General features: G+C 42.5%; 1 protein-coding gene across 4 annotated transcripts in view; it reads right to left on the reverse strand.

Moving 5' to 3' along the window:
- Positions 1 to 15,348, reverse strand: part of LOC139540160 (inositol 1,4,5-trisphosphate-gated calcium channel ITPR2-like) — a 163,696-nt gene that overhangs the window by 3,613 nt on the left and 144,735 nt on the right. For all 4 annotated transcript variants that reach the window (XM_071343751.1, XM_071343752.1, XM_071343750.1 and 1 more), the window contains one exon: positions 1,705 to 1,866. In XM_071343751.1, the coding sequence (XP_071199852.1) occupies positions 1,705 to 1,866 (162 nt within the window). The remainder of the gene's footprint in view (positions 1 to 1,704; positions 1,867 to 15,348) is intronic.

Raw genomic sequence — 15,348 nt, forward strand, 5'->3', positions numbered from 1 at the left:
TATAAGAGGGTTAAGTTCACAAAACAACATGCAGGAGGTCAATGTTCCAGCTCTGTTTTTACTGTGAAGTTATTTTCTCTATTGGAGTATAAGAGGGCTAAGTTCACAAAACAACATGCAGGAGGTCAATGTTCCAGCTCTGTTTTTACCACGGCTGTTATTTTCACTATCTGAAGTGTGACCCTCTATGTTGTTGTCCCACTTATCTATCTTAAGATGAAGGCACTAATTGTAAAATCGCTCTGGATAGGAGCGTCTGCTAAATTACTCAAATGTAAATACGTCAACATGGGGTGTTGTTCACACAGACATCTGGGCAGCAGAACAGGAACAAACAACGAGAGGCCTGTGACTGCACGGAGATCACATGCAGAAAAGGCAGGTGATGGTGTTGTAATGATCAGGTGATGGTGGAGTGATGACGATCGGTCAAACTACTTGCTGCATCATGACTAGTCAGCCCAACAGCCACAGGCTCTCTGGAAGGTCAGGGAGGGATATGGCATTGTACAGCAAGGCATGATAACCTCAAGGAAAAGGACAAGTGCATGTGAACTGATAGGAATGATTCCCCATTGTGATACAAGTGAGGAGACCCATGACGACTCATGATGGTGAGAATGCTGTTCATTGATTACAGCTCAGCGTTCAACACCATAGTGCCCTCCACGGTCATCCCTAAGGTCAGTACCCTGGGCAACTGGATCCTGGACTTCCTGACGGGATGCCCCCAGGTGGTCAGAGTAGGCAACAACACATCCGCTACGCTGACCATCAACACGGGGGCCCCTCAGGAGTGCGTGCTTAGTCCCCTCCTGTACTCCCTGTTCCACCAAATTTCGCGTGGCCATGCACGACTCCAACACCATCATTATGTTTGCTGACGACACAACGGAGGTAGGACTGATCACCGACGACGATGACACTGCCGATAGAGAGGTCAGTGACCTGACAAACTATTATGACCCCTCTATGAGAAGATGAATCTCACGAACACAATGGTGTTCTCCGTTTTGCTCTACAACCCCCACAAGCGTCTTGGGACTCGTCTGAAGTCGGTTCAGCCGATCTGCCAACTTCTGTCTGTAGCGTCCGAACAGTTTGGGCTACACACTAATATGACCCCTTTGTGGAAAGGTGAGACTCTCCTACAAACACACACATGGTTGTTTTGCTCTAGGACTCCCACAGGCCTCACAAAACTTGTCTGAAGGTTCCCGGTGCAAGTAAAAAAATATATAATGGAAGTATATACGGAGACTGTTTAGTGACAAAAATAAGGGGTTAAATACATGCAAATAAATAAATAAATAAATAAATCATAAAATACATTTGGTATGTATATTTTTTTATACTTCAAGGGGTCTTAAAATTCAAAATCAAATAGCAAAATGAACCTGGGTATGAACTTAAAACAAATAGCTTAGTAGTAGCCCCCCTCCCCCCGATTAGCCTCTTATGGGTTAAAGAGTTACCAATGAAGAAAGTCCATACTGTGTGGACTACACTCGGACCAATCAATGACATCCAAAGATCAGTTAAGTGTTAGGGAGACCCTTAGGACGGCGGCCCTCAAATACCGACCCGTGACTTTTCCAAAAAGAAGCGCTCATTAAACGTTGAGTGCCACAATGAACACGACATTTGAGTTGCGTGGCCTTGTCTTAAGTGTATGAACTAATGCCTTCAACGACAGTGCCGTACCTTCTCCTTTAGCTCGAACAGCTGGGAAGACAGCAGGGACACTAGTTTGACGGTGCCATCCAGTTTCTCCTGTAGGGAGCGCATCTCGTTCTGCTCACTCTCCCCCTCGCTGCTCACCAGAGACATGGCCCGCATCCGGGGGAACCAGTCCAGGTTCTTCTCCTGGAGAGAGAGGGAGGAAGTGAGAGAGAAAGAGAGGGTGAGAGGAAGCGAGAGAGCAGGAGGAAGCGAGAGTGGGAGGAAGTGAGAGCGAGAGAGAGCGTGAGAGATTTGATTTCAAAAGAACATTTATTGGCACAAATTAAATGTATTTACGTAGCAGATTCAATGCCTATTCAATTCAGAAGTTCAACACTGCACAGCAGTGTTTACTGAGCTAAAACCAGAGGGAGAGAGAGGGTACGAGAGGGTAAGAGAGCAGCAATGGAGAGAGAAAGGAGAAGTTGAGAAACACTGAAAAGGGGAGGGAAAAGTGAAAGTGAATGGGATGGGAGAAAGAGGGGGAAAGACAAAGAGAGGAAAAGTGTGGGAGGGAGGGGGAGGAAAAGAAGGAAAGATGAAGACAGACAGGCTGACAGACAGAGTGAGGGAGCCAGGAAAATAATACATGTATGTGTGAGTGAGTGAGTGAGTAAGTGAGTGAGGTGAGAGAGAGAGAGAAAGAAAGAGAGAGAAAGCCAGGATAGGTATATTAAGCAGTACATCTGAGGGAATTGGTCCAAGTTCCTCACTTTAGAGGAGTGTGATTACTTTTAACCAGGCCCGTTTTCTCCCAGCCAGACACTGCAGTAAGCTGTACAAAGATCTGCTCACATAAACTGGCTGAGTACTGCAGTAAGCAATACATTAACAGTATAGCTGCTCAGACAAACTGACTCCAGATCAGCCAGCCACTGGCTGCGTACTGCAGTAAGCTGTACAGTATATCTCCTCAAAGGAACTGACTCCAGATCAGCCTCCAGGAGCTCAAACACAGAAACATTGTGTTTCTAGTGAAGCAGTGAATAAAATGAGTAGGCCTATGGGGGGGAGCTCACGTGTTAGTCTTTAGTAGACACACTAGACATATTTGCTATGCTGAACTGCAACAGAGAGAGAGCACTACCTGCAACAGAGATTACTATCTCAAGTGGCCATAAAGGACAAAGTACAGAGGAAAATATAGACAGAAAAACATGCAGCATTATATAATGGGCTTAAGATGTGTCTGTACCAATATCTGTGTGCACGTGTCGGTTTGCCATGAGACAGATAGATCGCCTTCAGCTGATGTTATGTAAGATCTTGTTGCCAGTTTGGCTGAAAAACACGGTTTAAAAGGTGCTGATAGATATGGCTGGCACAACGTAGAGGTAGGAACAGGAGGATTTTATCCCACCACTTATGTAAAAACAAAGATACTGTACAGGAAAAAGAGGAGAGATCGTGAAGAGACAGAGGGAGCGGCAGTGTTTCTTTAAACAGCACTTTTTCAGTGAGCTCATCTCTCATGATGACAGGTAGCCTAGAGGTAAAGCACGTTGGGCCAGTAAACGAAATGTCACTGGTTCAAATCCCTGAGTCGACTAGGTGGAAAATCTGTTGATGTGCCCTTGCACAAGGCACTTAACCCTAATTTCTTCTGTATGTCGCCCGGGATAAGAGCGTCTGCTAAATGACTAAAATGTCATATGTAAATAACAGGGGATCACAATGGAAATAAGTCCCAGACTTTATTGTGTGTTATCCTGAATGATTTTATTCATGAGCATGTATGGCTTTTTCAAGTTTTATGTGTGCTTGTTTTTTTTAAATGGTCGAATTACTAAACTAAACAGAGCATTTTCACTCCATATCCAGCTTGCCTCCATTCCTCAAATAATGTTTATAGATATGTTTGAGCAATTGAAACATACGGTATGTAGGCGTAATATTTATTTGACAGTTTTAGCAGCATAAAGTTCAGTATATAAACTAGTTTCTTTGTTTTATAACAAGGCCCTACTTAATAGCAGGTGCAACTAGGATGTATTTTCCAACAGTGGTCAGCACAGTGGTCAGCACAGTGGTCAGCACAGTGGTCAACACAGTGGTCAACACAGTGGTCAACACAGTGGTCAACACAGTGGTCAGCACAGTGGTCAGCACAGTGGTCAGCACAGTGGTCAACACAGTGGTCAGCACAGTGGTCAACACAGTGGTCAACACAGTGGTCAGAACAGTGGTCAACACAGTGGTCAACACAGTGGTCAGCACAGTGGTCAGCACAGTGGTCAGAACAGTGGTCAACACAGTGGTCAACACAGTTGACTTGGTCAAAGGAAATGCTGTTGAAACTTTGTTCAGTCTTGACAGTCACTGAGTCACCATTTTTATTTTTTATTTCACCTTTATTTAACCAGTTAGCTAGTTGAGAACAAGTTCTCATTTACAACTGCGACCTGACCAAGATAAAGCAAAGCAGTGCGACACAAACAACAACACAGAGTTACACATGGGATAAACAAGCATACAGTCAATAACCCAATAGAAAAAAAAGAAAGTCTATATACAGTGTGTGCAAATGGCGTGAGGAGGAAGGCAATAAATAGGCCATAGTAGCGAAGTAATTACAATTTAGCAAATTAACACTGGAGTGATAGATGAGCAGATGGTGATGTGCCAGTAGAAATACTGGTGTGCAAAAGAGCAGAAAAGTAAATAAAAACAATATGGGGATGAGGTAGGTAGATTGGGTGGGCTATTTACAGATGGGCTTTGTACAGCTGCAGCGATCGGTTAGCTGCTCAGATAGCTGATGTTTAAAGTTAGTGAGGGAAATATAAGTCTCCAGCTTCAGCAATTTTTGCAATTCGTTCCAGTCACTGGCAGCAGAGAACTGGAAGGAAAGGTGGCCAAAGTAGGTGTTGGCTTTGGGGATGACCAGTGAGATATACCTTTTGGAGCGCGTGCTACGGGTGGGTGTTATTGTGACCAGTGAGCTGAGATAAGGCGGAGCTTTACCTAGCATAGACTTATAGATGACCTGGAGCCAGTGGGGCTGGCGACGAATATGTAGCGATGGCCAGCCGACTAGAGCATACAGGTTGCAGTGGTGGGTGGTATAAGGGGCTTTTGTGACAAAACGGATGGCAAAGTGATAGACTGCATCCAGTTTGCTGAGTAGAGTATTGGAAGCTATTTTGTAAATGACATCGCCGAAGTCGAGGATCGGTAGGATAGTCAATTTTACGAGGTTATGTTTGGTGGCGTGAGTGAAGGAGGCTTTGTTGCGAAATAGGAAGCCGATTCTAGATTTAATTTTGGATTGGAGATGTTTAATATGAGTCTGGAAGGAGAGTATACAGTCTAGCCAGACACCTAGGTATTTGTAGTTGTCCACATATTCTAAGTCAGAACCGTCCAGAGTATTGATGCTAGTCGGGTGGGCGGGTGCGGGCAGCGAACGGTTGACGAGCATGCATTTGGTTTTACTAGCGTTTAGGAGCAGTTAGAGGCCACGGAAGGAGTGTTGTATGGCATTGAAGCTCGTTTGGAGGTTAGTTACCACAGTGTCCAAAGAAGGGCCAGGTGTATACAGAATGGTGTCGTCTGCATAGAGGTGGATAAGGGAATCACCCGCAGCAAGAGCGACATCGTTGATATATACAGAGAAAAGAGTCGGCCTGAGAATTGAACCCTGTGGTACCCCCATAGAGACTGCCAGAGGTCCGGACAACAGGCACTCCGATTTGACACACTGAACTCTGTCTGAGAAGTAGTTGGTGAACCAGGCGAGGCAATCATTTGAGAAACCAAGGCTGTTGAGTCTGCCGATAAGAATACGGTGATTGACAGAGTCGAAAGCCTTGGCCAGGTCGATAAATACGGCTGCACAGTACTGTCTTTTATTGATTGCGGTTATGATATCATTTAGTACCTTGAGCGTGGCAGAGGTGCACCCATGACCAGCTCGAAAACCGGATTGCACAGCGGAGAAGGTATGGTGCAATTCGAAATGGTCAGTGATCTGTTTATTAACTTGGCTTTCGAAGACTTTAGAAAGGCATGGCAGGATGGATATAGGTCTATAACAGTTTGGGTCTAGAGTGTCACCCCCTATGAAGAGGGGGATGACCGCAGCAGCTTTCCAATCTTCAGGGATCTCGGACGATACGAAAGAGAGGTTGAACAGACTGGTAATAGAGGTTGCAACAATGGCGGCGGATAATTTTAGAAAGAGAGGGTCCAGATTGTCTAGCCCAGCTGATTTGTACGGGTCCAGGTTTTGCAGCTCTTTCAGAACATCTGCTATCTGGATTTGGGTGAAGGAGCAGCTGGGGAGGCTTGGGCAAGTAGCTGCGGGGGGTGCGGAGTTGTTGGCCGGGGTTGGGGTAGCCAGGAGAAAAGCATGGCCAGCCGTAGAGAAAGGCTTATTGAAATTCTCAATTACCCCGGATTTATCGGTGGTGACAGTGTTACCTAGCGTCAGTGCAGTGGGCAGCTGGGAAGAGGTGCTCTAATTCTCCATGGACTTTACAGTGTCCCAAAACTTTTTGGAGTTAGAGCTACAGGATGCAAATTTATGTTTGAAAAAGCTAGCCTTTGCTTTCCTGACTGACTGCATGTATTGGTTCCTGACTTCCCTGAAAAGTTGCATTTCGCGAGGACTATTTGATGCTAGTGCAGTCCGCCGCATGATATTTTTGTGCTGGTCAGTCAGGTCTGGAGTGAACCAAGGGCTATATCTGTTCTTAGTTCTACATTTTTTTGAAAGCCTGCATGCTTATTTAAGATGCTGAGGAAATTACTTTTAAAGAACGACCAGGCATCCTCGACTGATGGGATGAGGTTAATATCCTTCCAGGATACCCGGGCCAGGTCGATTAGAAAGGCCTGCTCGCAGAAGTGTTTTAGGGAGTGTTTGACAGTGATGAGGGGTGGTCGTTTGACCATGAACCCATAGCGGATGCAGGCAATGAGGCAGTGATCGCTGAGATCCTGATTGAAAACAGCAGAGGTGTATTTGGAGGGCAAGTTGGCCAGGATAATATCTATGAGGGTGCCCATGTTCACGGATTTAGAGTTGTACCTGGTGGGTTCCTTGATCATTTGTGTGAGATTGAGGGCTAGCTTAGATTGTAGGACTGTCGGGGTGTTAAGCATATCCCAGTTTAGGTCACCTAACAGAACGAACTCTGAAGATAGATGGGGGGCAATCAATTAATATATGGTGTCCAGGGCACAGCTGGGAGCTGAGGGGGATCTATAACAGGTGGCAACAGTGAGAGACTTATTTCTGGAGAGATACAATTTAAAAATTAGAAGCTCGAACTGTTTGGGCATAGACCTGGAAAGTATGACAGAACTTTCCAGGCTATCTCTTGAGTAGTTTGCAACTCCTCCCCTTTGGCAGTTCTATCTTTACGGAAAATGTTGTAGTTGGGTATGGAAATCTCAAAATTTTTGGTGGCCTAAGCCAGGATTTAGACACGGCAAGGACATCAGGGTTGGCGTAGTGTGCGAAAGCAGTGAGTAAAACAAACTTAGGGAGGGGGCTTCTGATGTTAACATGCATGAAACCAAGGCTTTTTCGGTTACAGAAGTCAACAAATGAGAGTGCCTGGGGGCACGCAGGGCCTGGGTGAACCTCCACATCACCCGAGGAACAGAGGCGGATGAGGGTACAGCTAAAGGCTATCAAAACTGGTCGTCTAGTGCGTTGGGGACAGAGAATAAAAGGAGCAGAATTCTGGGCGTGGTAGAATAGATTCAGGGCATAATGTACAGACAGGGGTATGGTGGGATGTGGGTACAGTTTAGGTGAGCCCAGGCACCGAGTGATGATAAGAGAGGTTGCATCTCTGGATGGGCTAGTTATGCTGGGTGAGGTCACCGCATGTGTGAGAGGTGGGACAAAGGAGGTATCTGAGGCATGTTGAGTGGGACTAGGGGCTCCGCAGTAAACTAAAACAATGATAACTATCCTAAACAACAGTGTACAAAGCATATTGCCATTTGAAAGAGACATAAAGCGAGGCATAAAGCAATCACAGGTGTTGATTGGGAGAGCTAGCTAAGACAACGGGTAAGACAACAGCAGCTAATCAGCTACGACAACAACAACAGGTAAAATGGCGATGAATGGGCAGAGAGGGTCGGTTAACTACAAACAGGGCCTGAGTTCGAAGCAAGGGCCGACAGATAAACAAAAAATAAACAAAATGGAGTACCGTGATTAATGAACAGTCCAGCAGGCATCAGCTATGTAGCCAAGTGATCATAGGGTCCAGTGAACAGCAATGGATGGAACAGGGAAGCCCTCGGGGTAGTCGTTACTACGCTAGCACGCGGAAGACACGGCGTTTAAAGTTAGCAGGCTGGGGTAAGTAGAAGTGTAAGTAGGAAGAGGCAGGGGAGTGATTGCATCATGCATCCATATAAAAGCCTATTCACCAGTGTCAATTAGGCTACTCAGCTAGCATGAATATACAGTGGGGTCCGCAATATTGACACCCTTGAAAAAGATGAGAAAAAATTACTATCAAATTAATATAAATACTGAGCTATAATGTATGCAAAAAAAATTGTGAATTATATTGTTTTTATTAACTGGGTGGTTCGAGCCCTGAATGCTGATTGGCTGACAGCCGTGGTATATCAGACCGTATACCACGGGTATGACAAAACATGTATTTTTACTTCTCTAATTACGTTGGTAACCAGTTTATAATAGCAATAAGGCACCTTGTGCCTAAGAACGTCCCTAGGCTGTGGTATATTGGCCATATACCACACCCCCTTGTGCCTTATTGCTTAAGTATACTAACACAATTGAACAGAGGATGAGATTTTGTTTAACAAGTAATATGTTTTTCCTCAAAAAGGTATGGGTCAAAAATATTGACATCCCTTTTTTCAATATCTCACCTTGCGAGGATAACAGCACTTTTTCTCAAACATTTTATGAGATGGCGAACAAATTGAAAGCTATGTTAAGACTGTTCCTCCATACAGAATCCTTCCAGATCCTTGATATCGTTTGTCTGCGATTATGGACTTCTCTTCAATTCAAATGGTTTTAAGCCCGGGGACGGAGTGTTGATGTTGATTTTGTGGCCAATTAACCATTTCTTTGTGGATTTTGATGTGTGCTTGGGGTTATTGTCTTGCTTCAACTGCCTAGTGAATTAACAACTTAATGTAATGGTTTGCGCATGATATTGATGAAATGAAGCAAGGTTTGTTATAAAGTAGGCCGAATGCCATTGTTTAGCTAACATTGGCATTCTAGCTAACTTAGCTATTAAGTTAGTATGTGAGGACTATATCTACATTTTTGCTTAGCTCTGGATAATATGAATGACAACGTTATTGTACTTTCATATTTGTATGAGAGGGCTAAAAATTCATTTTTGTTTGTTGAAGTTACTTTATGAAGCAAATTATGTTAGCTAACGTTGCATGTTACCAGTAGCTGTCTTTGTGCTTAGCCTACTGGCTAGTCTTGTGGCTACTGTGACATTTACGATACATTTGAGCTGCAAAGCAAGAAAGTCACCGAACCCGGGTCGTGACATTCCAGTTAAATTCCAGTAAGCTCTTAGTCTCCAGACTAGCAAACCATTGAAAACCTGTGGTTTGAATTGAAGAGGACAGTCCATAAGAATCGAAAGATTCTGTACGGAGGAATGGTCTAAGATCCCTCCCAATGGTGTTCTCCAACTCATAAAACATTTTAGAAAAAGGCTCAGTGCCGTTATCCACACAAGGTGAGGTATTGGGAGAATCTCAAATGCCTACTCCTTTCATTTGCTTTTTGCATACAATATAGCTCAGTACTTCAGTTATTTATTTTATACAGTCATTTTTATTTCAGACCCCACTGTAGAAGTTTGTTTAGTCACAGTGTGAAAAGGGGAGAGAAAGAGAGCGAGAGAGGGCAGAGGCATTGAGCAACAGGTGAAGTGAGGACAGACTGGCCGACAGACCACAGGAGCCTGACACGACACGCTAATTCAGTTAGCCCTGAGGTGGGGCAAAAATAACTTCAAAACAACAGCCCCTTCTCTCAACATACAGAGGGAAAAGAGGGCCACTGTGGGGCACAAAGACATTTTCTCATGAACGTTTGCAAAAACAACTAGGAACAACAGGTCCTGTTTAACCCCGACTCAAATGTGACCGATTGATTAAGCATGCCCAATAAATCCAATTAGAAATTAATGAGAAGGGACATAATGTACCCTTTAACTACAGTTTAGTTTATTTGGAGAGAGACAAAGTACAAACACATTGAACAAACAATCGTCCAATGCACTGCAGTATAGTGTTTCTAGCTCACGTTAATTTAACTGCTTATGGCTGTGGCAGTATTGAGTAGCTTGGATGAAAAGGTGCCCAGAGTAAACTGCCTGCTACTCAGGCTCAGAGGCTAAGATATGCATATTATTAGTAGATTTGGATAGAAAACACTCTGAAGTTTCTAAAACTGTTTGAATGATGTCTGTGAGTATAACAGAACTCATATGGTAGGCAAAAACCTGAGAAGAAATCCAACCAGGAAGTGGGAAATCTGAGGTTTGTAGGTTTGCCTATCCAATATAGAGCGGGATATTGCACTTCCTAAGGCTTCCACTAGATATCAACAGTCTTTAATACCTTGTTTGATGCTTCTACTGTCACGGTCGTCGAAAGAAGAGGACCAAGGTGCAGCGTACATTTTCTTTTATTAGTAAAATGTCGCCAACAAAACAAGAAATAACAAAAACGACCGTGAAGCTACAAGGGCTATAGTGCCCCTAACAAAGACAACTTCCCACAATGACAAAAGAGGAAAAGGCTGCCTAAGTATGATTCCCAATCAGAGACAACGATAGATAGCTGTCCCTGATTGAGAACCATACCCGGCCAACATATAGAAATACAAAAACATAGAAATCAGAACATAGAATGCCCACCCCAAATCACACCCTGACCAAACCAAAATAGAGACATAAAAAGGCTCTCTAAGGTCAGGGCGTGACATCTACTGTGAAGAATGAGGGAAGCAGAGCTCTTTGAGTCAGGTGTCTGGCACGAGCTGAACATTCGCGGTCATGTGAGAGCGACCTGCTTTCCATCGCATTTCTGAAGCCAAAGGAATTCTCCGGTTGAAACATTATTGAAGATTTATGTTAAAAACATCCTAAAGATTGATTCTATACATCGTTTGACATGTTTCTACAAACTGTAATGGAATTGTTTGACTTTGTCTAAACTGCGCGTCATGAATGTGGATTACTGGACTGAACGCGCAAACAAAATGAAGGTATTTGGAAATAAATGGCTATATCGAACAAAACAAACATTTATTGTGGAACTGGGATTCCTGGGAGTGCATTCTGATGAAGATAATCAAAGGTAAGTGAATATTTATAATACTATTTCTGACTTCTGTTGACTCAAAAAAATGGCGGATATCTTTATGGCTTATTTGGGCTCTGAGCGCTGTACTCAGATTTTAGCATGATGTGCTTTTTTCCGTAAAGTTTTTTTGAAATCTGACACAGCGGTTGGATTAAGGAGAAGTTTATCTAAAGTTCCATGTTTAATAATTGTATCTTTTATCAATGTTTATTATGAGTATTTATGTAAATTGATGTGGCTCTCTGCAAAATCACTGGATGTTTTGGAGGCAAAACATTACTGAACATAACGCGCTAATGTAAACTGAGATTTTTGGATATAAATTTGAACTTTATCGAACAAAACATACATGTATTGTGTAACATGAAGTCCTATGAGTGTCATCTGATGAAGATCATCAACGGTTAGTGATTCATTTTATCTATATTTCTGCTTTTTGTGACTCCTCTCTTTGGCTGTAAAAATGGCTGTGTTTTTCTGTGACTAGGTACTGACCTAACATATTCAGATGGTGTGCTTTCGTCGTAAAGCCTTTTTGAAATCGGACACTGTGGTGGGATTAACAACAAGTTTATCTTTAAAATGGTGTAAAATACTTGTATGTTTGAGGAATTTTAATTACGAGATTTCTGTTGTTTGAATTTGGCGCCCTGCACTTTCACTGGCTGTTGTCATATCGATCCCGTTAACGGGATCTCAGCCGTAAGAAGTTTAACTTAACACCCTTCACTAGATGGACTTTAATGGAAACAAAAGGAAAGAAATACATAACCAATGTTTCATAAATATAATAATAATCACATAAAATGACATCCGTACATTATCATAATTACATCACAAACAAGAAGTCTACAATTAAATGTGCGAAGCAAATATCATACATACAGTGGTTCGTCCTTTAAAAGTTGCAGCGTACTGCAGCACAGCTTGCATGGTGCCACAGAATTCTATGGCACATTATTTAAGTGTCAGCCATGGAACCATTAAAGCTAGTTAGTGGTAGTTTGACCACCAGAGGGCATATTTGAGAAGCATTTGATAGCCTTCAATAGTGATTGTACTAGAGAATTTAAAACCTTATTTTGTAAAACATTATATGGGACTGATTTTAAGAAATTTTGCTTAATTAATTAGATTAATATTATTGTGTTTCTTTTCCAAGGAAACTAAAAACGCTCAGTGTTTCTGTAAGGATGGAACAGAAAATATGGCACTGTACAACGTGACGGTCGGGAGAAGGCTACAGTACTAAGAGCATAATATTTCCACACTCTAATTGTAGTCTAACCAATACCCAAATGGAGATTCAGTGAAAATAAAAACGTCATTGATTTATCAAGACCAGTCCCCATGCTTGTCTCAGAGCAGCGCGAAACGGTGCTAAATTAGTACGTGACCGCCAATAATTGCATATTTGTCTCCCGACAAGTAAACATTCCATCCTTGGAATAGCAGAACAGCATAACGGTCTGGATGGCCCTTGCTGTGCCTGGTGAGCAGTTGGTCAAGTTCTGTTGTCAGAAGAGGAATGGAAATTTCAGGGTGAACCGACGACCTGATGAACCTGCCATGTTGTCATGTATGTATGTTGTCTGCCTGTCGGAGGTGGAGTTCCAGAGCTCACAGGTGTGCCTGGCATGGATTGTGACTTCATCTCGTTCCTCGCCAATGCGTCATTCTCCGCCTGTCTCTCCACTAATGCCGCCTGGCTCTGGACCAATGCATCAGCTGTTGCCCATATCTCTGCCCTCAAATAATGTTTCTCTTTCTGCTGGTCTGCCTTCAATGACTTGATCTCGGTCTTCAAAGTTTGAATCTGATCGATGAGCACCTTCATCAGATGAGCAGAATGGTACCACCCTGAGCCACCATCGATTACAGTGGCCTATGATAAAAACGGTAGCTCAATTAAGAATTAAAAGTGACTCCAACACACAAATGCTGCGTACATTTTAAGAACCTAGCTAAACTAACTGCTTTCTTGGCAACTACGTGATTTTCGGTGTGGCTCGTTGTCCACTGATCTCCACGGGTGGTTGTCAGCTTTGTTGTATGCTCTGCAAAAACATGTTTTTAGTACATAATAATTGTATTTGTTATTTTTATTTAACCTTTATTTAAATTATTGATTTTATTACACAGTATGTCTACACATTTATAGGCTACAGCATATACATTTTTTTCTCATGAAAATGCACTGAAACCAAAATACTTTTAGTTTTGGTGATCCTCTCAGCTCCGGCTCATTTTCAAGTCCTGTCATGGTTACGGTCCTAACCCTGGAACAGGTAGTACCATAGAAAGAAGCTGGCTTGATGAAAACAATGGCCATTTTGTCTGTTCTCTTTGGTCGCAATGTCTTTTTATTTTTTTTAGATAACACAGTTACCATTCAAAAACAAGCTGTTTAAGGGTGTAGTTTGGGGCGGGGTGAGGAGTACTGGTAAGGTGTGACTTTCACCTTAGAATTGGCCATAAGTATACAGCAGATCGCCGATTGTCCTCACATTTGATTATGCTGTAACAACATAATGTAACACCATGACCATGATCTCTATTCATTTAAGTGAGCAGATTAGGGCTTTCAAGAGGAATGGAAAATCTACTTGAGACATAATTTTTTTTTTTTAAACTGGTAGACTTGGGGATTTTGGTCACGGACAGTGCTATTCGCAAATGTAACACTTTAGCGTACTTAAGCATTGAATACATTGCAAGTAGGGGGATGTTCACGCCTACAGAAGCCGGGCTATAAAGAGTATTGTCCTGCTAATCGGGCTACAAGTGTTTGAAAACCTGTTTTCAAAATGCGACCAGCTGTCCATCAATACTGTAAATAAAAACACAGCATTCTTTATTATAACCACAATGTCACAAATAATTTCTATCTACCTTTCCAATTACTTTTAGAGTTTGGATGTACAAATGTGTGCTTACATGTAATTTTTCGTTGAATTCTGGTTCGGATTTAAGTATAACTTTTGACTGACGCCTTTAGTGAGAGACTGGCACTAAGAACAGCGGGAATGTTTCTCTAGTCAGCGCCACTATTAGTGCATTGCCCCTTAAAGTTTTGCTCTGTGCTACCCAGTGGAGCGGGGTACCCCCTGCCCTCGTGCCTTGAACCTCGCACGTCCACCGCTATTTCAGTGGATTCAGCTGGAGAACTGCAAGGCAATCCCATTGTGCACCACTCGGGGGTCATGACCAATATGACCAATATATATTGTCCTGCTAATACAAGGGTTAATAATATATCTGTTAGAATATCCAAGGGGCTTTTATATAATTCTAAATTAATAATAATTGTTTTGTTTAAATAATAACAATATTTGAGATGATTTTGTTTTCAAATCACGTAAAAGGAACAAGAAAAAGGCCATTCTTGAACATGGGGTGAGATGTTGTTGCTAATTTCTAAAAAAGCCAGTTTGTTATTCAGAATTATTTATGTTTTCAGAAGGAGAGAAACCAAAAACCTACAGTCATCTCATGGGTCTCCCAGTCGAGGCCGGCACAGGTATTGAACCAGCATCTGTAGCAACAAAACTGCGATGCAGTGCCTTAGACAGCTGCCCCACTCAGGCGCTGTACAACGTGACCAGTTGGGAGTAGGCTACAGTACTACAGTAAGGGCAAAATAATCCTAACATTTCCACACCCTAATTGTAGTCTAAGTTTCTCTTAGAATAAAAACCTTAGTGTAACAACAGTTTTAGGAAGTAATACTGAAGTTGTGCACAATTATCATTTTCTATTTAGGTTTATGTCGCCCATTCATTGTCAGAGACAGTAGCGCCTTGGGACCCAAAAGCATAATCAGTGCTCTAACTCACCCGTGCGCTGGTTTGGGACAAGGAAGTAGTAACGCAGGGTACGATACTAAACCACAAATTACCTCTAAGTCCCGCAGCAAAATCTCAAAACTTTTAGTGGCACAACCACTGTATATACATTTGAAGTCGGAATTTACATACACTTAGGTTGGAGTCATTAAAACTCATTTTTCAACCACTCCACTAATTTCTTGTTAACAAACTATAGTTTTGGCAAGTCGTTTAGGACATCTACTTTGTACATGACACAAATTTTTCCAAACATTTGTTTACAGACAGATTATTTCACTTATAATTCACTGTATCACAATTCCAGTGGGTCAGAAGTTTACATTCACTAAGTTGATTGTGCCTTTAAACAGCTTGGAAAATTCCATAAAATGATGTCATGGCTTTAGAAGCTTCTGTTAGGCTAATTGACATAATTTGAGTCAATTGGAGG

Source organism: Salvelinus alpinus, chromosome 15, assembly GCF_045679555.1.
Source record: "Salvelinus alpinus chromosome 15, SLU_Salpinus.1, whole genome shotgun sequence".
NCBI classification, from domain to species: domain Eukaryota; kingdom Metazoa; phylum Chordata; class Actinopteri; order Salmoniformes; family Salmonidae; genus Salvelinus; species Salvelinus alpinus.